Genomic DNA, 23,179 nt, shown 5'->3' on the forward strand with positions numbered 1-23,179 from the left:
ATCACTAGGTTATAGCAGTTTAGATTGGGTCCTACATGGTTGATTTGTTCTATATCTGATAATGTGTACATCAGTAATAAACAATGGCATAGATACGTAACAGTAACGGCAATGGTGGTCAATACTGCAATAACCTTCCTATGAGCAGTAGATTATGCTGCTTAGTGTGCACTCTGTATGCATTATGCTAAGACCCAGATCTTTCTACAGAGGTACCTGTTACAACCAGTAATTTTTTTTTAGAACAAGTATCTGAGAAAACTGTCTTTTGCCCTAATTCTTCAGCCAGATATTGTTGGGGCCCAGTCTGTCATGTGGTGCACATAAGTACAGTCCAAGCAAAGTCTGCATGCAATTGATAAGGCTACTAGTTCACTGGTTAGTCCATAAGTGCTCAGTCTCTGCTAGCACTTATGAGTCAATGGCAGCATTGCCCTCTCACCAGTCCTAATGATACAGCATCAATGGACCTGCTATCCCATGGTCAGCTCATGTCATTTGCCTGGAGGGGCTTGGGTTCTCCCAAGACTCAACCTCAGCATTCAGTTGTAGGCACTTCTCTCAGGGATCTTCAGTGCTCCAGTTCTGCATAGTCAAGGGACCCTTCAATGGCTCAGTCATGGTTCTTCACTCTCCACACAGGCTCAGTCCAGTCTCCTTGGTGCAAGATACAGACTCCACCAGCCACAGGCCTGCATGCTCTGGTTACCTTTTATTGCTCTACCCAAACCTCCAGCTCAAAGCTCAGGAAAACGTTGCTGTTTTCTTCCTCTTGTTACAGGGAATCTTTAGGGTTGTAGTCCATCAACCCATTCTGTTTTACAGTTCCTCCAGAACTACAAGTCCCATGACCCAGGAGCAGCTATATTTTCTGTTGTGCTCTTGTATATTGCTGCCACTGTTAGGCTTCTACACATGTGATCAGTTGTGACACAAGGTGTTTGATGGCTTGACAGTTCAGTTGAAAGCTCAAGCACCTGTGACAGTTATGGTTGACAGCAAGCCTTGAATGTAATGCAGGTTATACATGGGTCGAATTCTGAACAAATTTTCTTTAGAAAATTGAAAATGTTGTGCATTTTGTAATCTGAAGGTGCCACCATTGATTTCAAAATTCGACCAACCAAGCCTTTAATTTCACCTCATGTTGCTACAGAAAATAATTTTCGTGGCCAAGAATCTTCTTTTCCTTCCAGTTCACAGCTCATGCTCATTCCTTTTTCAATTATATTGCTTGCACGATTATCCCATCATTGATTAGAAATTCCTTTGTTTTTCAAAAACTTTCCAACATGCCCGATCACTCAAATTCGATGGGCGCTCGAAAATTGGCCGTTGATGTGGCCCAACAATGGTGTGAAATTCAAACGAAAATTCTTTGAAAAGATTATCGAAAGAAAATTATTTCGGAAGTTGACCCATGTATGGCTGGCTTAAAAGTTTATGGGAAACCATAAAATTAATGGGTTTAGTTCCTCTTTAAACCCTCCTATGGTGCAGCCAGGGAAGGTACCATCTTAGCCAACATCTGCAGTTACAACATGTGATCAGCTATGACACCAGCCCTTAGAGGGCTTGAAAGTTTAGTTAAGAGCTGACACAAGCACACTGTGACAGTTATCACCAGTGGCATGCCTTGATTGTAACTGTTCTTGGAAAATGTTAAAGCTGGACTATACTCACCTCCACTCCAGTCATGCAGTGTCCAGGCATTCTCTTGCCGATGTAGCACCCTCCTAGATATGTTGCTAGGTTGATTAGGTAAATGTAGTTCTTTTTTGGCTCCCCTGTAATCAGTGGAACAATTTGTGCTTGCTTTGATCTGTTCTGGAGTTCACTAGTTGTGGGTTTTATTATTTCCCTCTGGAGGATTCCAGAATGTAGTGGGCTGGAAAGGCAAGACTTGAATATTTATGTTGTCTGAGCCAATCCCTGGGGGAGGGGAATGCCCAGTAGGTGGCTGGAGAGTACATAAATAGTATGGGGTCTGGAGCTGCCCTGGTCGTGTCCAGGAAGAAAAGTTCCCAGCCTGAAGGACTGCTTCCCTTTTGGGCAGCCCAGCAGAAGTTCTTAAAAGAGCTCATTGAGAACCCAGCTTATTCAGCAATACAGCTCAAAAAGACAATCCCATAGACTGATCATTGAGCCAGAGTGAGTGACTGTGCTGTGTGGCTTGCTGCCCCTGCACTAAACTTGAAAAAGAACCTGTGGCAAATCAGCGGGCCCTTTCGGGGGTGAGTGCTGACATGTTCAGCTGATCTTCTTCCACGTTCTTTGGTCATTTTGATTTGAACAGTAAACCCTCTGTAACATGAGGGTTGTTTAGCTCAGTGGTAGATGCGATTGCAAATGAGTTCACGTCAGTCAGGAACTATATTTCAGGGCTTGGTAGCCCACTTTTATTAAAAAGAAAGGCAAAAACAAGAGTCCAACATAATGTTTCCCATGCAGGGGTTCTTCTCCAGTCACATATACACAGTCCAAATGAAAATGCTAGCCTACCTGGCTACTTTTCAGCAGCACTGCTGCTCTAGATACTGGTCCCTCTGAACACTAACTCTTCCAGGCACACAGCTTAGAGCTTCTCGGAAACACACAGCTCCTCTGGCCGTTAACTGTCTCTTGCAGACATTCATACTCCTGCTCCCACTTGCAGCCTCTCTGACTCCTGTAGGAGACCTTCTGTGTCTCTTGGGTGGAGCCTTGAGTTATTCCTAAAGCTCCATTATAAGGGCTGTGGGCACCGGGCACACATCCTGGTGTTCCTCCACAAAATCCAGACACTGGGTTGGAGATGGGTTGGAGAACCCGCCCAAGGCACTATGAAGTCCAGGGGCGGACTAACCATTCGAGCACTTGGGCAGTGCCCGAGGGCCCGGGACCAGTAGGGGGCCCCATGAGATGCCCCTGGTACCTTTCATTGGCTTTTTCATAGGTTTTTTGGGGTGTGGGCGAGGACACAGGGGCCCCATGATCTCCTATTGCCCGGGGTCCCCATGAGTTGTCAGTCTGCCCCTGATGGAGTCTCCAAACTATTGAGCTCCATCCAGGACTACCAAAACCTGGAGAAATCTACAAAAGCAGTTTTCTCCATTCAGAACATATGCTCCTTAGTCCTGCACTCAGCAAAAGTGCAAACCCTGTGTCCTTTTGCTGACCACTTACACAGTGACAGAACCTCATACTGTCCCACCGCATATAATCATTTTTTTACTATGGACGGTTGTATGCAGCAGTTGTGTATACTGGGCACAGAAATGCACCTGCAATTTACGTTGCATGCCAAAAAGCACCCATTGGCATGGGGCATTAGCTGTGTTCTTGGAACAACACTGTGTTGTTTCATTTTTTTTAAGCAACAGAGTCATTTTAAACTGTTTGTTATCTTTTATTATAACAGTCACAGTTCTCAAAATAACAAAATATTTGACTAAAGTCTCCCACAGTGTAGGGCTTTGCTTCCTGCTCAGGGATTTCGGTTGGCCAAGTGAAGATATATTCACTGCTGTGACCTCACACTTTCCACAAAGGGGATTTTTTCTTTGCTCCGTGTGACATTTAAAGGGGTAACAAGCAAAGAGCATAACAGAACCCAGAATAAATGGCTGCAGACAGGGAAAGAGGAAGTATTATGTTATGATGGCCTATATAGAGAATAAACTGTTCTTTATCATGTGCGCTGTTAAAATAAAGAGGTTGTTGTCTTTATGTCCATTTCTGTTTTGTGGTTTTAAATTAGTTCTTGAAACAGAAATCATTTCATTATTATTTTTATTATTATTATATGGGATTGATATATTATAGCAGTTTGTGCAGTGTTTTTCAAACTAAAGGGAGACGGAACAGTTAAAATACAATTAAATATAAGAGGGCCAGGAGAGCCATGCTTGTGAGAGCTTACAATCTAAAAGGGAAGGTCAAGTGATACAAAAAATAAAATAAAAGCTGATTGAAGAGGTGATGAAGAAAGAAAATTTCAGCTGTTAGGTAGACGTGGGATAATCTTCCCTGAAGAGATGACGTTTTAGGGATCTCCTAAAGTCAAACAGAGTAGGAGATCGCCGGAAAGGTTGGGGTGAGGAGTTCCAAAGAATGGGAGAGACTCTGGAGAAGTCCTGGAGGTGAGCATGGGAGGAGGTGACAAGGGAGCTAGAGAGCAGGAGGTCTTGGCAGGAGCAGAGTGGGCGGATATTATTTTGAGACTAGGTTGGTAATGTAGCTTAAGGTGGAATTGTGAATGGCTTTTTATATTGTCAGTAGCATTTTGAATTTTATTCATTGGGCGATTGGTAGAGAGGTGGCAGACTATGAGTGACTGGTAAGATGGAGTCATGACCTGTGTAGAAGTAGGCCATGAAAAGTGAATGAATTAGTAATATGGTGTCCTTTTGTTAGATTTGACTTTTTGTTTCCCCACATTTTTGTGTCATTCCAATACAAACAAAAGAAATAAACATGAGAATGCCTAAACATTTGTAATTGCAATGCCAATATTTTTGGCCATTACTGTACATGTTTAATATACAGGTGTACCTCAGTTTACAAATTTAATGCGTTCTCCAGGACGTTTTGTATTGCAAAAAATTTGTAAACCCAAAAATTTGTTTCCCATAGGAATGCATTGAAAACCAATTAATACATTCCGGAGGTCAGAAAAAAAGTTTAAAAAAAAGTCGCTGTCACTATAGGTCAGTGCCGGTTTTTAAATGTAATTACCAGCTTTTTTTTTTTCTTCACTATAGCTCACAGAATCAGCTGTCACTTTCCCCCCAGTTAAAAGAAACAATGTTTCCTTTTAGTTTGTTTCCCGAGATAAAAGAAACAAAGTATCCTTTAGCTCCTGGGAAAGTGACAGCTGATTCTGTGAGCTATAGTGAAGAAAAAAAAGCCGGCAATTGCATTTAAAAATCGGCACCGACATACACTTTGTATTCCGAAAAAAAATCGTAAAAAATTTGTAAACCGAGGCATTTTTTTCAATGGATTTTCATTCGTAAACTGAAAATTACATAAACCGAGGAGTTTGTAAACCGAGGTACACCTGTATTGTGTTTGTGTGCCCTGAATTAACTTATATGTATGCATTTTTTCACTTAAAATTTTGCACAAATACTGCATGGCATAAAAAATTGGAACCACCTGCTTTCACAAAATATCTAATGTCTTGGGGTTTAACTAATCTTTAGGCTTTACTTGATTTTTTTAACTATATGCAAAAAACTCAAAAACGGGCTCTGGCAGTGAAAGGGATAGGTTCCACCTGCATACACAGGGGCGTATCTGCCATGAGGAAAACAAGGCATTTGCCTTGGGTAGCATTTTTGAGGCAGAAGGGACCAGTGGCATCTCGGCAGTGGTCGGGCAGGAGAGTGGTCTCGGCAGTGCTCAGATGGGGGGAGGGCCTGATTGTGTTCGAGCGGGAGAGGTGGGCTCAGCAGTGCTTGGGTGAGGACAGAGGGTTTCACAGTGCTTGGGTGGAAGGGGGGGATCAGGCTCGGCAGTGCTTGGGCAGGGGGGGACTGACTGCTGACTGGTACTGTCTTCAAAGTCCTGAGTACTGGAGTAATTGTTGCTTTAGAATTGAAATTGGCTTTACCTGCAAGTAAAAACTAGGCATCCTTTTCAGAGCAGACTGGGGTTAATCGATATAGAGGGCTGTAAATCAAATGTTACATTACACCAATTGGGAGAGGAGACTTGCAACATTGTATCTTGACTCTTCTAAGGTGCTGAAGGGGACATCAAGTTGTTTTGGTTCTGAAGAGTAAAATGTTTTTTAAACACTTTTGCTTAAAAAAGTGTTTTTTTCCTTTAAAAGAAAAAAGTTAGTAATCTACTTTTAGGGCTCGGCAGTGTTCGGGTGGGGGGTTGCATTTGGCAGTGCTCAGGAGGGGGCAGGCTTGGCTGGCCATCTCCTGTATCCTGTCTGCAGTCTCTGACCGTCATCTATATCCTGTCTACAGACTCTGACCGTCTCCTGTATCCTGTCCACAGTCTGCTGTATCCTGTCTGCAGTTTCTGAATGTATAGTGTTCGCAGTCTCTGACCATCTCCTGTATCTTGTCTGCAGTCTCTGAGCAAATCCTGTTCTCAGTCTCTGACCATCTCTGTATCCTGTCTGCAGTCTCCTCTATCCTGTCTGCAGTCTCTGACCGTCTCCTGTCCGCAGTCTCTGACCATCTCCTATCCTGTCTGCAGTCTCTGACGGTCTCCTGTCCATAGTCTCTGACCATCTCCTGTCCTGTCCTCAGTCTCTGATCATATCCTGTCCACAGTCTCTGACCGTCTCCTGTATCCTGTCCGCAGTCTCTGAACATATCCTGTCCGCAGTCTCTGACCGTATCCTGTCCACAGTCTCTGACCGTCTCCTGTATCCTGTCCGCAGTCTCTGAACATATCCTGTCCGCAGTCTCTGACCGTATCCTGTCTGCAGTCTCTGACCATAGCTTGTCTGCAGTCTCTGACCGTCTCCTGTATCCTGTCCGCAGTCTCTCACCGTATCCTTTTCGCAGTTTATGACCATATCCTGTATCCTGTCCACAGTCTCCTGTATCCTGTCCACAGTCTCTGACTATCTCCTGTAGCCTGTCTGCAGTCTCTGATTGTATCCTGTCCATAGTATCTGACTGTCTTCTGTATCCTGTCTGCAGTCTCTAACCTTATCCTGTCCACAATCTCTGACCATCTCCTGTGTCCTGTCCACAGTATCTGACCGTATCCTGTCTGCAGTCTCTGACCAACTCCTGTATCCTGTACGCAGTCTCTGACCGTATCCTGTCTGTAGTCTATGACTTTATCCAGTCCACAGTCTCCTGTATCCTGTCCGCAGTCTCAGACAGTATCCTGTCTGCAGTCTCTGATCGTCTCCTGTCCGCAGTCTCTGACCTTATCCTGGCTGCAGTCTCTGACTGTCTCCTGTATGCTGTCTGCAGTTTCTGACCATCTCCTGTATCGTGTCTGTTGTCTCTGGTATCCTGTCCGCAGTCTCTGACCGTATCCTGTCTGCAGTCTCTGACCATATCCTGTAGTATGCCCTCAGTCTCTGACCGTCTCCTGTAGTATGTCCGCAGTCTCTGTCCATCTCCTGTAGTATGTCCGCAGTCTCTGATCATCTCCTGTACTATGTCCACAGTCTCTGGCCATCTCCTGTAGTATGTTCACAGTCTCTGACCATCTCCTGTATCCTGTCTGCAGTTTCTGACCATCTCTTGTATTATGTCTGCAGTCTCTGACCATCTTCTGTACTATGTTTGCAGTCTCCGACCAACTCCTTCTGTGGAACTCTAATAGGAAGAGGTGGAGCCCAAAGACGAAGTGTCGAAGTTTACAGATGAAGGGGCGGATCTTAAACAGGAAGGGTGGGACACATTTAGTTGGGGGGCACCTGATATTAATCTTGCCTAGGTCACCACAAATACACCACTGTGCAAACAGTACCCCCCCGATAAAGGTTCTAATCTTTGGCACCTAATGTGGAACACCTGATTCTAATTTTATGGAACTGAAGTGACAGTAAATGTAGGGAGTAGTTACTTTTTCGTGTGATAAAGCTGCATTTTCCTTCATTTATTTAGCACCCTCCTAGTTTGAGTAGGCTGCCAACAAAATTTGTATTGGCTCTCCAGTAATTAGAGGGGATTGATTACTTAGGGCTGCTGAGTCTTTTACAGGCTGCTGCTCTGTTACTTCCCCCTGTCTTCTAGAGAATTCTAGAACATAGTGGGAGGTAGGACAGAGCCTGCAGGCTGAATATTTATGGAACTCCAGCCAATCCCTGGTGAGGTGTGCCCAGAAGGTGGGGGAGAGCACTTAAATAGCTCGAGGCCTTAGCAACAGGGGAAGCATTCCTGGGTCAAGTTCTGCAGGAGGAGACTTGTGTTGAGGGGCTCTGCCCCCCAGGGTAGAAATCTGGGGAGATGCCAGCCTGCAGACACCGAGATCCCAGCTAGGCTTAGCTAGGGAACCTATTTACAAGGCTTTGTCCAAAGATCCAGTTGAGTTGAAAGCCAAGCTGTCCAGAGGCTGTGTGAGCCTATTTCTCTCTCATTAGGAAAAGCCAGGCGGCAATGGATGATACTGTGGCTAAGTGAGTATAAGACCCCAGTGCTAAAGGAGTACAGGTCGCAGTTAGCCTAGAGATCCAGTTGGACATTTCTTTGTGCAAGTGCAGCCAGAAGTTGTATAATACAGCCAGGAGATGTGCAGTGCAGCCAGAAGTTGTATAATACAGCCAGGAGATGTGCACTGTAGCCAGAAGTTGTATAATACAGCCAGGAGTTGTGCAGTGCAGCCAGAAGTTGTATAATACAGCCAGGAGTTGTGCAGTGCAGCCAGAAGTTGTATAATACAGCCAGGAGATGTGCACTGTAGCCAGAAGTTGTATAATACAGCCATGAGATGTGCAGTGCAGCCAGAAGTTGTATAATACAGCCAGGAGATGTGCAGTGCAGCCAGAAGTTGTATAATACAGCCAGGAGTTGTGCAGTGCAGCCAGAAGTTGTATAATACAGCCAGGAGTTGTGCAGTGCAGCCAGAAGTTGTATAATACAGCCAGGAGTTGTGCAGTGCAGCCAGAAGTTTGTACAGTACAAACCTGTAACATAAATTCACACACTACAAAAATACATGCAGCACAAAAATTGTCCAATAAAACCCTGGCTTTACAAGTGCTCAGTGTGATTCTAAGGGCTCATTCACACCTGGAGGTGTGTCCGAGCATGTGTGTTTTTTGCGCATTCCTGCACATCTCGTTTTAGGGCAGCCCAATAATTTAAATGGGCTGCTCTATGCACAAGAAATGCATGAAATAGGTGCAAGCCGGATTTTTAAAATCAAGTTGCACCAAAACGCTTCATACTGCAGTACCATGCACTTCAGAGGGAAACAGATGCACTCGTGTTTGCTAGATACTAATGGGTCCCTTAAAGCATTAATGGAACACATGCGCAACAAGAGCAGTTTGTTTTTGTGTGATGTGGGAAAAGGAGTGATTTTGCATGAGCCTTTAATGCATAAACCACAAAAAATTGTGACTGTTTCCTGTGTTCGTTGTACTGTTTATCGCTGTGCATTCACCCAGTACAGAAAACTACCACTACCTGATCGTGGGAACAACTCACCAGAGCTGACTTACCTTTTCATTACAGAAGGTCACAAGAGCACAATACAAAATCACAATATATTTAGAATCCAGACGCCATTTGACAATTTTTATTCCTTCAGACTTTTTCTCCATTATCAAATAATAGTTGCTCACAATAAACAGAACAAAACATAGCGTGATTCTATTTATTTAAATGAAAAATCAACAGATCCACTAACTTATGGCAGGTGCACCAAGTAATATGTGTATGTGAATAAATCAAAGAGTGCGCTAAATATAAGTGAATACAAAAATGATTAGTTTAACCATTAGCCGCCCGGCCAATGGCCGTTTGGCGGCTTCAAAACTGCCCCTGCACTCCGGGTGCACGTCATTTGGCGTGCTCCCGCACATGCGCAGTTTGCGCTAATGCAGAACGGCGCAGCAGTGCGATCTGTCACCGGCCGTGCACCTCGGACACGGCCGATGACAGATCCGAGTACCGGCTCCCGTTGCTGGTACCATGTGACCTGCTGTGACCAATCACAGCAGGTCACATGACAGTTGTATACAATGGATGGCTTCATTCATGATGCCATCCATTGTATACTAGTGCCTAGCTGTGAATGGTCACAGCTAATCACATGCACATGTCATGTGATTAGCTGTGACCAAATCACAGCTAAGCACAAAAAAAAAAAGAAAAAGCTGAATGAATCGATTTCATTCAGGTAAATGCTTGCTTATAGCAAAGTAATTCTTTGCTATAAGCAAATTGTGTAAAAAAAAAAAAAAAAATACTGATCACTTCCCCAAAGTAGTACAATGTTACTATGGTAACATTGTACTACTTTGTTCATAGTAAAATATGAAAAAAAATCTTTAAAAAAATAAAAAAAAAATGTAATAAAAAATTAAATATAATAAAAAAATAAAAAAAAATAAAAAAAAAAATATATATATTTTTTTTCATACTGTCACCAGTCAGTGTTCCTGTTCACCGCCATGCCAGTTATATGATGATGCTGTACTGCACTGGTGACAGTATGTAAAAAAAAAATTGTGAAAATAATTTTTTTAATTTTTTAATTTTCCAGAAAATTATGACAAAAAAATACAACTTCAAAAAACTCGCCATGCCTCTTATGAAGTACGTCGGACTGTCTACTCTGCAAAAAGGGGACATTTGGGGGATATCTGTACTGTTCTGACATTCTTGGACCTCAAGAAATTAGATTGGCTGTCAGTACTTCAGGATTGATCAATATTCAGATCTATACCATAGTTTGTGAACTCTATAACTTTCCTACAAACTAAAAAATACATCCTAATTTGGGTTATTTTCACCAAAGACATGTAGCAGAATACATCTCGGCCTAAATTTATGAAGAACAATTATTTATTTGTAAACTTTTATAACAGAAACAAAGAAAAATGTGTTTTTTTTTTCAAAATTTTTGGTCTTTTTTTGTTAATTTAGCAAAAAATAAAAACCCCAGCGGTGATTAAATACCACCAACAAAAAGCTCTAGTTGTGTGAAGAAAATGATAAAATTTTAGTTTGGGTACAATGTTGTATGACCGCGCAATTGTCATTCAAAGTGTGAGAGCGCTGAAACCTGAAAAATGGCCTGGGCAGGAAGGTGTAAAATTGCACGGTATTGAAACGGTTAAAATAATGATGTCCGTGATAAAAAAATATTATATAAAAGTCCATCCACCATCACAAAGTAATTAAACAGTTCTGAAATCTTGTATAAATCAAACACCGTGCAAAAAAAAAAATCCACCACCGAATGAAATGGGTACACTCACCAGAGCTCCATGCTGACCAGAATATAAGTCAGCAAAGATAGCGTTTGCTCTGGGAGCGATGATCAGCAGAAGTAATCCAAACTGGGAGCAATATACTGCAAGCAGCCAATCAGCACAATATGGAATAGCCTTTAACAGCAGGTAGTCATCACATCTCCATACCATAGATCATGTTCGGGGAATCAAAAAAGGAGATCATGGTGCAGTACGTTTAAAACCAAAATGTTTTATTAAAACGTCAGAAATGCACTCACAAACGGGTTGTCTAGCCGACACCAGCAATGACAGCCTCAAGAAAGCAGGGATGAGCCTCGCTCATCACAGCCGACAGTCTACGAGGAGCGTCCTGACATCACATCCAAAAGAAGACCCGCCCTACTAGTTTCGTCATCCGACGTCCTCACGGGGCGCAAACCGGCTGTGATATTGCGGTGAGCGAGTGAGCGAAGCTCGTCCCTGCTTTCTTGAGGCTGTCATTGCTGGTGTCTGCTAGACACCCTGTTTGTGAATGCATTTCTGATGTTTTAATAAAACATTTTGGTTTTAAATGTACCCGAGTTTCCAAATGGTCAGTCCGCCCCTGGCACTAACATACCTCCAGTTGGGTCCATTGCAGCCTCACATGTGTTGCCAGTGTCCTGAAAACCTCAGATCAGGGCAGCAGCAGATAGCGGTTCCTAATTCTGCAAGAGCCTACAGTAGCTAAAAGAATAAAAACATTTCTTGCGGCAGACTGGGGACTATTTCTCCATTTTGCCACGGACTAATCTGCAGTGCAGCGGCTGCTATGCATTAAACTAATGTCCCGGCCTCTTCTACATCAATCCGCCAGAGCAATCCGATGGATTAATACAAAAGTGGACAGGAGATTAGTTTACTAATAAGAAACATCGGCACTACGGATTAGTCCGCTGCTCCCGAAAATGGAGAAATAGTCCCCAGTCTGTCGCGCCCCCTTCCCGCTGAGCACATAAGCCAAAGAAAGTTTTTAATTTTTTAACTACTCTAGGCTCTTGCAGAATTAGAAACCCTATCTGCTGCTGCCCCTGCCCTGATCTCTGATTTCCAGGACACTGGGCAGGACTGAGGCATGGCGGGACATCATTCAAAAATTCATGACTGTCCCGGGCAAACAGTGACAGTTGGCAACTATATTATATGGATCCTGTCTGCAGCAGCCATGTGTTTGTGGACTTGTCATGACCAGGACAGTGTGCTGATGTTGGAAATCCCCAATCCAGCCCTCAGAACTGGCTGGTCCATGTAACCTATGGCCACTTCAGGAGCAGGGGCGGACTGACAACTCATAGGGCCCCCGGGCAATAGGGGATTATGGGGCCCCTGTGTCCTTGCCCAAACTCAAAAAAGCCTATGAAAAAGGTACCAGGTAGGGGCGGACTGACAACTCATGGGGCCCCCGGGCAATAGGGGATCATGGGGCCCCTGTGTCCTTGCCCAAACTCAAAAAAGCCTATGAAAAAGGTACCAGGGGCATCTCATGGGGCCCCCTACTGACCCCTGGGCCCTCGGGCACTGCCCGAGTTTCCAAATAGTCAGTCCGCCCCTGTAATCAGGAGGCAAGATTTCTTCTAGAGTAATTTGTTTGGAGCCTTGTTCTGAACAAGGCAGATTGCTCCTGCAAGGCAGTGTGCTCCTGCCCAGGGGCGGACTGACCATTTGGAAACTCGGGCAATGCCCGAGGGCCGGGGTCAGTAGAGGGCCCCATGAGATGCCCCTGGTACCTTTTTCATAGGCTTTTTTGAGTTTGGGCAAGGACACAGGGGCCCCATGATCCCCTATTGCCCAGGGGCCCCATGAGTTGTCAGTCCGCCCCTGCTCCCGCCACCATGATAAATAATTCTGCCCACAGAAGTAAAGTTTATTTCTCTAATTTCTCCACTTGTATTTCAAAGCAAAAAGCCAAATTTCTGTCTGTTTTTTTTCTTTCTTGTACTTTGTATTTATACCTTCTTACATATTTCTGTGCACTGCCCACTAAGGTATATTAGATTATACAACTAAGAGCCTTCTATGTACTATGATAGGAATTCCTACTCCTAGAGAGATTGGTGCTTTGTATTACCAATGTCTATATGCTCTTTGCAAGTTTGTTGTTAACCAGCAATGGATTCCATTGTGTGGCTGTGTCCTCCTGTTCTACATAATTGCAGCAATTGGAATTAGAATGTATGCAGATTAGTGTCAGTCTGTAGAAACAAGTGTGTGGTCAGTAGGAAAAGTGATAACAAAAGAATTCCAGCCCTCAGGATAGCTTGATAAATCTGAGAAGTGTTGTAATCATTTGGCTGCTCATCAATCGGTGTTGGGTATAGGTGCAGGGTGTTGCAGTGGCAGTAAACACACAGGAGGTCCAAGTGCAGTAACCTATGTATAGAAGAAACAGTTCAACAACCTGGCGGGGGAGCTCACCCAAATTTCTCTTGACTTCCCCTCCAGCTGCAGTACCACTCTAGATGAGAGCCACCTACAGTGGAGAAAATAGCCTGCACCTGCCTAAACGTGCACCATATTGTATACAAGATCTGTATCTGCTTGTGTGTGGCTGGAGCTTAGGACACCCTAGTGAGGACACAGTGGAACTACACTCACTAATTGCCTAAGCCTAGCCAGGGAGGTGCAGTCATAAGAAATCAACATTAAGGCAGCACTTGCACAGTTAATTCTATGTAACCCATTGCCAAGCTAGTTATACTGGACTCAACTACTGGTTAGAGAACACCACTTCCCAGGTGTGCAGCATTTAAAAACGGGTACTGCAGAGCCTGTACCAGTCTCCACTAACACAATGTCAGGGCTGGGCTCCAGCTACTTAATGAGCAGCTCTTTTTTTTCAGTGCTCAGAAGCTGCTTAGCAGTTGGTTAATTACTATCCACTCATCTCCACAGTGACTCACCTGGATACCATTACCTGCCTAATTAGTCCAGCCTACAGCCTGCCCGTTTTGCTATTTTAGCAGCTTAGTTCATTACCTTTTTGTCCTTGCGTGGTCTATGATCTCCAGTGTGTTCCTGCTTGTGTTCCTGCTTGTGTTCCTGTGTACAACCCAGTCTGGCTGACTTCTCTTCCAATTCCTGTTCCTGATTTTTGCTTCTGACTACGCTGACTTCTGGTTTCCTGACCCTGGCTCGTCTGTTTACCCGCTCTGGCATCAAAACCCTGGCTTCTGTTTTTGACAGAACTGTGTTATTTTTGCTGTTACATTAAAGGTGTGATTTTAACTGTACTTTCTGTCTCCGCCTGGTTTTTGGTTCCTGACACGCAACAGTTCCTGCCACCTCACTCTCATTGACATGTCAGACTGCTGTTACTGGATATACGGAACACTCTTTACTATAACTACATGCTTGCTCTCTCCCGTGAATTCCTGGCTAGGTCCTTAAAAACATTGTGCTGCAAGGTAGGCCCCAGTATATGGGGCATTTGTTGCTAGTTAAGGGGTCAAGCACAAAACCCCTTCGCTACCTAAGTAACCATCACCCTTGCCAAGCTGAGTTTGACAGCATCCCTCATGCTGGAATAAATGTTAATCTACTCTAACCTACAGTCCCACCACCATGCTTGACTGTAAGCAAGACAAACTTGACTTTGTACTCCTCACCTGGTTGCCGCCACACACACTTGACACCATCTGAACCGAATAATTTTATCTTGGTCTCATCAGACCACAGGACATGGTTCCAGTAATCCATGTCCTTAGTCTGCTTGTCTTCAGCAAACTGTTTGTGGGCTTTCTTGTGCATCATCTTTAGAAAATGCTTCCTTCTGGGACAACAGCCATGCAGACCAATTTGATGCAGTGTGCGGCGTATGGTCTGAGCACTGACTGGCTGACCCCCCACCCCTTCAATTCCTGCAGCAATGCTGGCAGCACTCGTATGTCTATTTCCAAAAGACAACCTCTGGACATGATGCTGAGCACATGCACTCAACTTCTTTGGTCGACCATGGCGAGGCCTGTTCTGAGTGGAACCTGTCCTGTTAAACCGCTGTATGGTCTTGGCCACTGTGCTGCAGCTCAGTTTCAGGGTCTTGGCTATGTTCTTATAGCCTAGGCCATCTTTATGTAGAGCAACAATTCTTTTTTTCAGATCCTCAGAGAGTTCTTTGCCATGAGGTGCTATGTTGAACTTCCAGTGACCAGTATGAAAAAGTGAGAGTGATAACACCAAATGTAACACACCTGTTCCCTATTCATACCTGAGACCTTGTAACACTAAGAAGTCACATGACATCGGGGAGGGAAAATGGCTAATTGGGCCCAATTTGGACATTTTCACTTAGGGGTGTACTCACTTTTGAGGGGACAGCAAATTTACACTGTTATACAAGCTGTACACTCACTACTTTACATTGTAGCAAAGTGTCATTTCTTCAGTATTGTCACATGAAAAGATATAATAAAATATTTTCAAAAATGTGAGGGGTGTACTCACTTCTGGGAGATACTGTATATTTTTTCTTACTGTTAACAGTTAACCATTCATGACTGTTAATTCTCTTGATCTCTTTGCTGATAAATGGTGGTTCAGAAGATGAAAATATTTCAGAAACAAGAAGAGAAAGAAAGAAGAGGAAGACAAACTGAAATAGTTTATGACTTCATGGGACCGATTCTCTAAATAACCATCCCTGGGGACCTTCTGGCTGGGTGTGTTCAGATCTGCTTCGTTACACTCTGGTGGGAAGATAAAAATGTTTGTGGGGTGACAGTAAATATGTAAGAGTGAAATCAAGCTGATATCGAAGAAGAGTAAACAGAGTGGGTTGGTCCACAGAATACTTATAGAATGGTCTACAAAGAACATGCACACAAATCTTTAGAGCGTTAGATTGCTGCTAGGAACTCCGTGGATGTACATATAGAAGGCTGATAGTGTGGACTGGAAAATTAGAATCCATGGGACTATAGAGTGCTGATAAAATAGAGTGGTCTATGGAGTAGGGTGATCTATAGAGAGCTGATTGAGTGGAGTGGTCTATAAAGTGCTGATAGAGTTGAGTAGCCTTTAGAGAGCTGATAGAGATGAGTAGTCTATAGATTGATGAGTTGATTAATTCATAGAGCATTGGTAGAATTGAGTAGCCTTTGGAGTTCTGTAGAGTTAAATAGTCTATAGTGTGCTGATAGTGTGGACTGGAATGTTGAGTATGCAGAATCCCTGATACTCTTAGAACAATAAAGTGCTGATAAAATAGAGTGGTCTATAGAGTAGGGTTGTCTTTATAGTGCTGATTGAGTGCAGTGGTCTATAGGAGTGCTGATGGAGTTGAGTAGCCTTTGGAATGCTGAGAGCTGATAATTTATAGAGTATCTGTAGAGCTGAATAGTGTTGTTAGAGTTGAAAAGTCTATAGAATGCTGATAGAGTAGAGCAGTCAACGGAATGCTGATAAGAGTTGAGTAGTCTATAGAATGTGGATAGAGTAGAATTGTGGTACAGAATGCTAATAGAATTGAGTTGTCTATAGAGTATTGATCATTTGGAATGCTTATAGTGTGGACAGGACTGTAAAGCTGCTAATGTGGAAAGGTATACAGAATGCTTACATTATAGACATTTCTATAGAGTGCTTAGGCTGTGGACAACTTGGTACAGTGCTGGCAGTGTGAACTTGAATATTTTGTGGTCACATGTAGGGTACCAAAGAATAAAGGGATCAATAAAATGTTGTCCTTATGGAAAAGAACGTAAACCTTTGGCCATGTGCACAGGACAATAAATTCCTTATAGGCACAGAGTTCTAAGTGTAGCATGTAGGGGACTGTAGAGCAGTAATAGGTACTCACATTTCTGGAAAAGTATAAGGGGTGTTAGTACTTTGTAAAAGTCAGTAGAGTAGCTCTGATAATAGATAGCTGCGCTTCTGAAAATGTATATAGGTTGCGGATGGTGTATACAATTAATGCTGATAGTTTGGTAAGAACACCCTTTACAAAATGCAGAACATTTACTCAGGAAGACAGATGAAGAAAGGTAACGTTGATTGTTGGGTTGGGAATCTTCTCCAGCTGATATTGCTAGGAGCAATAATTAGTCAATATCTGTTCATCCTCAGCATGCAGCATTTTGGATGACGATGAGGATGATTATGAGAACTTGAGTGACATTAGCAGGAAGGTACCTGTGCCAAAACTAGAGAAGAAAATTGGCAGCAAAGGCAAGAAGGAAGACCTACAGCTAAAAGGTAATTATTGTTGTTATTAGTTCTTTTATATAATTTTTATAATTAATGTTTGTACAAATTCATGTGCTCCTTCCTGAGATACCAGTATTTACAGACTATTGCAATGTTCTTTTCCAACTTCAGTATTTTGAGAAGAAGTATATATGTTAGTCTTACTTTTACTGGCTGGTAGCAATCACTGTCATGAGTCTATGACAGTTTGTACTGGTATGAACACAGATGTGGCAGTCACGGGTTGATGGCATCTGTTGGATTTGTTGGCAACATTTGATGGCCACATAGGGCAGAGTTTATGTTGGCAGTGGGTTGACTATTTTATCTTGCTACATTTCTGCTTTTAAAGAAAAATTCTAAGAAACTTCTCTTATCTTTTTTGTCTCTACCTTTGTCATAAAGAAAGTGTATAACCTTGTTCACACGGGTGTTCTGAAGTGTACATCTGTGTGAGGGCTGTGTTTGCCCACACTACCACTGCTTCCAATTTGACATCCATGTTGGTGCCAGTGCATGCCCCAAATGCAGATAGCATGAGTTCAGGGATATGCACCCACAAGCACCTGCACCAACACAGATGTCAAGTTGGGAACAGCAGCTGTGTCTGTGCAGCCACTGCATCCCAATAGACATGAATGAGACTGTCTGCACACAGATGCATGGGACACCTGTGCATCCCATGCAGCAAGCACATAGGTGTTTGTGAACGAGGTCTTTGTCCAAAAACTATATCAATGTGGATTAAGCAAAAAAGATTTTGCCTTTGGGAAAAGGTGACCACATATCCCTTTTCTCCAGCCATAATTATTTAATATATGTCTTCAGAAAAAAAGAGGGTATTTTTAGTAGTGCAGTAAATGTGAAATTCACCAAATATTCACTACAGATGAATCTTCCTGGCGCATTTGTTTTAAACAACAGTAAATTAATTAAATGTATTAAATGAATGGTGAATGTCACATTCACTGTTTAATAAATACGCTTACATAAGTTATTTAGACTGGAAGATGTTCTGTTTCAGACACTGAAACCAAATGACACTATTTTAACCAGTACCTTAAATATGGTAGCAAGTACATTCCCTATGGAAACAACATTTCTATGAAGCCCATATGGGGGAATAGGAAAGTTTTAGATTTTAAAAGGCATAAAAGCAAAGCAATTAAATCTCTAAATGTTGAGTTTTTTTATTAATTAGAATTTAGGGATGTAATAAAAACTGCAAAAGCTCCTGTTGGAAGCTTCTCAAAAGGTCAATTCAAATAGACCCTTGAATAATGCTTTTCTATAAAACAAATTCCACCAAAAAAATACTGAATGTGGCCAAAGGTAATATCCCTAGGAAATCACCTTCTCTGTCTAGTGTTCATTAATCCACACTCACCACCACATGATAAAATAATACATGCAAACAAGTATTTTTTCAAAGTTACATTGTACATAGTCATAGTAAATAGGTATGAGGGTCGGGTTTACATCTACCATGCATTCAACACTTTCAGAGGGTTCAAGATTTGTGGTCCAGGTTAATTTCTGTGCAAATTTGCACAGGAATTTTTTTTTAAACCATAATGCACCTAATGGCCTTTGAACTATAGGCAGCAGGTTTAAAACAGATGATTAGGAGGCGTTTGGATAGGCTCTCTCTGGGACACAGGGCAGCCATAGTGTCAGTCTATTGGAACCTGCTGTAGGGAAAAGACAGGGAAAGCTGAAAATTGAGGTAATTTAGGAAACTGTACTTTAATTCTGATAGCTAGCTCTTTGGGCAATCCACACCTTCGCTGCTTTTTTGTGCTTATTATTAGGAGCTTTTTTTGTCTTTTTTTTTTTTTTATTTGATTTGTGGCCAAATGGATGTCAAGGTTTAGTTTTATCTGTTGTCCCCTCCATAGCAAACCTTTAGCTGCTGTCTCCTCCATAGTTGATCTATGGGGAAAAAAACAATTTTTGGACATTTCCAATGTAACTCAGAATACAAAGCATTCTGTGATTGGAGGAGGGGTGGAGGTTTAGCTTTTACTGTAGTTTATGGAAGTAATGAAACAGTTTTTTATGAGCACAGCAGCCACATATGGATCACACATCATTAGTGGTCACCTATTCTTACATTGCAAATGTTAAAAAATATTTGTTATTCCTGGAGTTCAGCCTAAACAATTGGTCATTTGTACCAAAAATCTAACGTTTTACAATGTCCCTTCTTCTCTTATGCCTCTAAGCTGATAAACTAGAATATGTTTTACTTTGCTCATGTGTTTTGGATGTAGTATCTTGAACGTTTCCTTAGTAAATTTAAGAATTGTTGGCAGGTGCAAGGAGTTCTGCATTTAGTGGTCTAGAAAGTGTTAGTAGTCTATAGAGTGCTGATAGTTTAGAGCAGTGGTCTCCAAACTGCGGCCTGGGGGCCGGATGCGGCCCTTTGCTTGCCTTTATCTGGCCCTTGAGGCATTTTTCCTGCTATTGACATCAACGATGGGGCATAATTCCTGCCACTGACATCAACCATAGGGCACTATTATTCCCAATGACACCAACTATGGGACATAATTCCTTCCACTGACACCAGCAATCAGGCACTTTTCCTCCTACTGACACCTATGAACAGACACTATTCCTCCAACTGACACTGTTCCTCCCCCCCAGTACAAAAGATGGGACATTGTTCACTCCCACTGGGCATAGTCTGGCCCCCCTAAAGTCTGAAGGACAGTAAACTTTGTTTAGAAAGTTTGGAGACCCCTGGTTTAAAGGCATAGAGTGCTGATGAGAGTGAAGTGGTGTATACAGTACTGATAGATCACAGTGGTCTATAAAGTGCTGATAGAGTAGAGTCATCTATAAAGTGCTGATAGAATGGAGTGGTCTATAGAGGAAAGTGCTTACACTGTGTGGACAATTCAGTAGAGTACTGAAAGCATAAGCTGGTATATATTGTGGCCCATTAAAGGTAGAGTAAAGCAGGGGCAGACTGACAACTCATGGGGCCCCCGGGCAATAGGGGATCATGGGGCCCCTGTGTCCTTGCCCAAACCCAAAAAAGCCTATGAAAAAGGTACCGGGGCATCTCATGGGGCCCCCTACTGACCCCGGCCCTCGGGCAGTCCTGAGTTTCAGAATGGTCAGTTCACCCCTGGAGTAACGACTAACCACTTCAGATCCAGAAGATTTTACTCCCTTCATGGCCAGGCCATTTTTTGCTATTTGGCCCTGTGTTACTTTAACTGACCATTGTGCAGTCATGCAACACTGTACATAAAAAACATTTATATCGGTTTCTTCCCCTCAAATAGAGCTTTCTTTTGGTGGTATTTGATCACCACTGGGTTTTTTATTTTTAATTATATGAATGAACAAATTTAATTTTTGGAAAATATTTTTTTTTACTTTCTGTTATAAAACATTTCCAATAAAAAAATCAAATTTTGTCATAAATTTAGACCAAAATGTATTCTACTACATGTCTTTAGTAAAAAAAAATCCCAACAAGTGTATGGTTATTTTTTTTTTATGTTTAAGTTTGCGTGAAAGTTGTAGTATCTACAACTATGCTACAAGTACTGGAATTTTTATTTTTTAATTTTTTTTTAATACTTTGCAGGAACTGACCGACACTGACATCACCAATGACACTAATACAGTGATTAGTGCTAATAATTTACAATGACCACTGACACTGTACTAATGACACTGGCTGGGAAGGGGTTAACATTTAGGGGCAATCAAAGGGTTAACTATGTGCCTAACAAGTGCTAATGTGTTAACTGTGCACTGTTTTCACTAAGCGAAATGCTGGTTTTTATGCCCTGCTTTGCAAGGAGACAAAAACCGGCACATTGCTGCTGTCTGTAGAGAGCCCTGTGTTGTCTACCTACACGGAGCTCTCTCCTGTCATTCACTCTGCTGATCAGCCAAAAATCATTGGGTGGGACCCACTGATCAGCATGTGTTAAAGCGAGAGGCAGAAAAGCCGTGCCCCTTACCTGGAAACGCCAAATCACGTACATGTATGTGATTTGGCACAGCAGAGCCCCCGGCCCGCAGTATATGTACATGGGCCGGTCAGTATCTGGTTATAGAGATCCAAGAAGTGTTGTCATTACAATCAAGCATTTAAAATTCTGATCATGTGTACAAGTTAGCAAAGTGATTATAGAAAGAGAGTACCAAGTGTGGCATTTAGAGAACCATGGAGCACAAATTTGATTCTGGAACAATACATAGAGGCTGGCAGTGTGTATAAATCAGTAGAGTTTTTATGGGAATAGAGTGTTTGGTGTATAATATAGAGCAGGGGTCTACAAACGTTCTAAACAAAGGGCCAGTCTATAGGGGGCCCTGAATGTGGCCAGTGGGAGTGGAAAATGCCCCAGTGTCAATTATAGTAAACAATGCCCCATCATTGCTTTTAGTGGGAGGAAACAATGCCCCATCGATGGTGTCAGGGGGAGAAATGGTGCCCCATTGTTGGTGTCAGTTGGAGGAATAGTTCTCCAAGGGCCACATAAGGGCAAGCAAAAGACTGAATTAGGCCCCTGGGCCGCAGTTTGGAGACTACTGTTGTAGAAGACTGTAAAGCACAGATACATGAGTAGCTGCAATTCTGAAAAAGTATATTGGGTGCTGATTATGTGCATGTACATGTAATGCTAACCGTGTAGTAAGAAAATATATGCACATAACTTAACTTTTATTCAGGATAAAAGAGAAGGAAATAAAGAAAGGTAACATTTTTTGTTAAATTGGGGCCCTTCTGTAGCTACTGTTGTTATTAGAAGCAATTAATTTATTAATTCACAGTAAGGCAATGCTAAACAGGTGCAGTGAGACAGATGATGAGACTTTAATGTAAACTATGTAAATCAGCTTGATTTTTAAATTCTTCCCTCAGCAGCGCTAACCCTAGGTTCACATCTGTCCGGGTAGTGCCGCTGCGGATCCGCATGAAAATCCGTGCAGCCACACCACCACAGAGAAATGCGGACCCACAGGCGTGTGCCATTACTTCTAATGGCACACCGCCAGCACTGGAGAAACACAACTGTACTGGGAACCGATATTCCCGTGCGGGCTGCGTTTTCCAAAGAAGTGCAGGGACTTATTCTCTGCGTGTCACGGGCACGGGAGTCCATTCAAATGAATGGGCTCTCGTGCCCGTGAAAAATACGGTCCGCACAGCCGCATATATGTGAACCAGGGGTTAAGTAGCACCACCACCGAATGAAACCTGACCCTGATCACTTATTAATCATACATCAGTTTCAAGTGAAATTCTGTCTCACATTAAGTGTTAAATCTACAGCAGACCTTTGCAAATCTGTCTCAGTTTTTTGTGCAGGATTCCAGACACAGGGGTTGCAGATACACAGATACACTGTCTCATAGACTTTGCTAAATGAAAGGCAGCTTGCTGTGCATCTAAATGGTCACTAATTAAAATGAATACGTTTCTCCCAATGTACATTCTTCCGCAGCATGCAGCATAGTCGATGATGATGAAGATGATTATGAGAATGCAAGTGACCTTAGCAGGACGCCAGCTGTGCCAGCCCGAGAGAAGAAAATCAACATCACTGGCAAGACGGAGGACCTTCCACTAAAAAGTGATGATTATTATTATCATATCTGTTAGGGTTCATGCTTATGGGCATATTCTCCAATACAATGGAAACAAACTAGCATATCGTGGTGCTCAGAAGCTCCTGGTGCTGCAAACAGCTGCTCATAGACATGAATGGATGCAGAGTGCTGTATGCCAAGTTCCCAAATGCACACTATCTACAAATCATGTGTGCACAGCGGCAAATGCACACACCTGTAAATATGTGTAGTGGTACTCCCCGTAGCAGCCTGCAGTATTATAGGTCCCTTAGGTATTTTACCGGAATTGCCCCACAGCCAGGCACAGTTACAGTCACTCCTTTGGGTCAGTGAACACTCTAGGGCTGTACTTTTCTGATGCTTTATTAAAGAACTTGAACTTGGACAGGAGTAGGGTAACTGTGGGATACTCCAGTAATCTCTAGTAGCAATTTTGAGGAAACTAAGCTTCCTTCTTTAGAACTATGAGCCAAGTCCTTG

General features: G+C 42.7%; 1 protein-coding gene across 1 annotated transcript in view; it reads left to right on the plus strand.

Moving 5' to 3' along the window:
* Window positions 1-15,747: 15,747 nt before the first annotated feature.
* LOC149436923 (uncharacterized) overlaps window positions 15,748-23,179 on the plus strand; it is a 43,307-nt gene continuing 35,875 nt past the window's right edge. Inside the window, exons 1-3 of the mRNA XM_089661240.1 lie at window positions 15,748-16,893; window positions 16,976-17,104; window positions 22,573-22,701. Coding sequence (XP_089517366.1) covers window positions 16,857-16,893; window positions 16,976-17,104; window positions 22,573-22,701 — 295 coding nt within the window. The 5' untranslated portion in view covers window positions 15,748-16,856. The remainder of the gene's footprint in view (window positions 16,894-16,975; window positions 17,105-22,572; window positions 22,702-23,179) is intronic.

This window comes from Staurois parvus, unplaced genomic scaffold (genome assembly GCF_062004578.1).
Source record: "Staurois parvus isolate SC_StPar_1 unplaced genomic scaffold, SC_StPar_1.0 ptg001328l, whole genome shotgun sequence".
Classification (NCBI taxonomy): Eukaryota; Metazoa; Chordata; class Amphibia; order Anura; family Ranidae; genus Staurois; species Staurois parvus.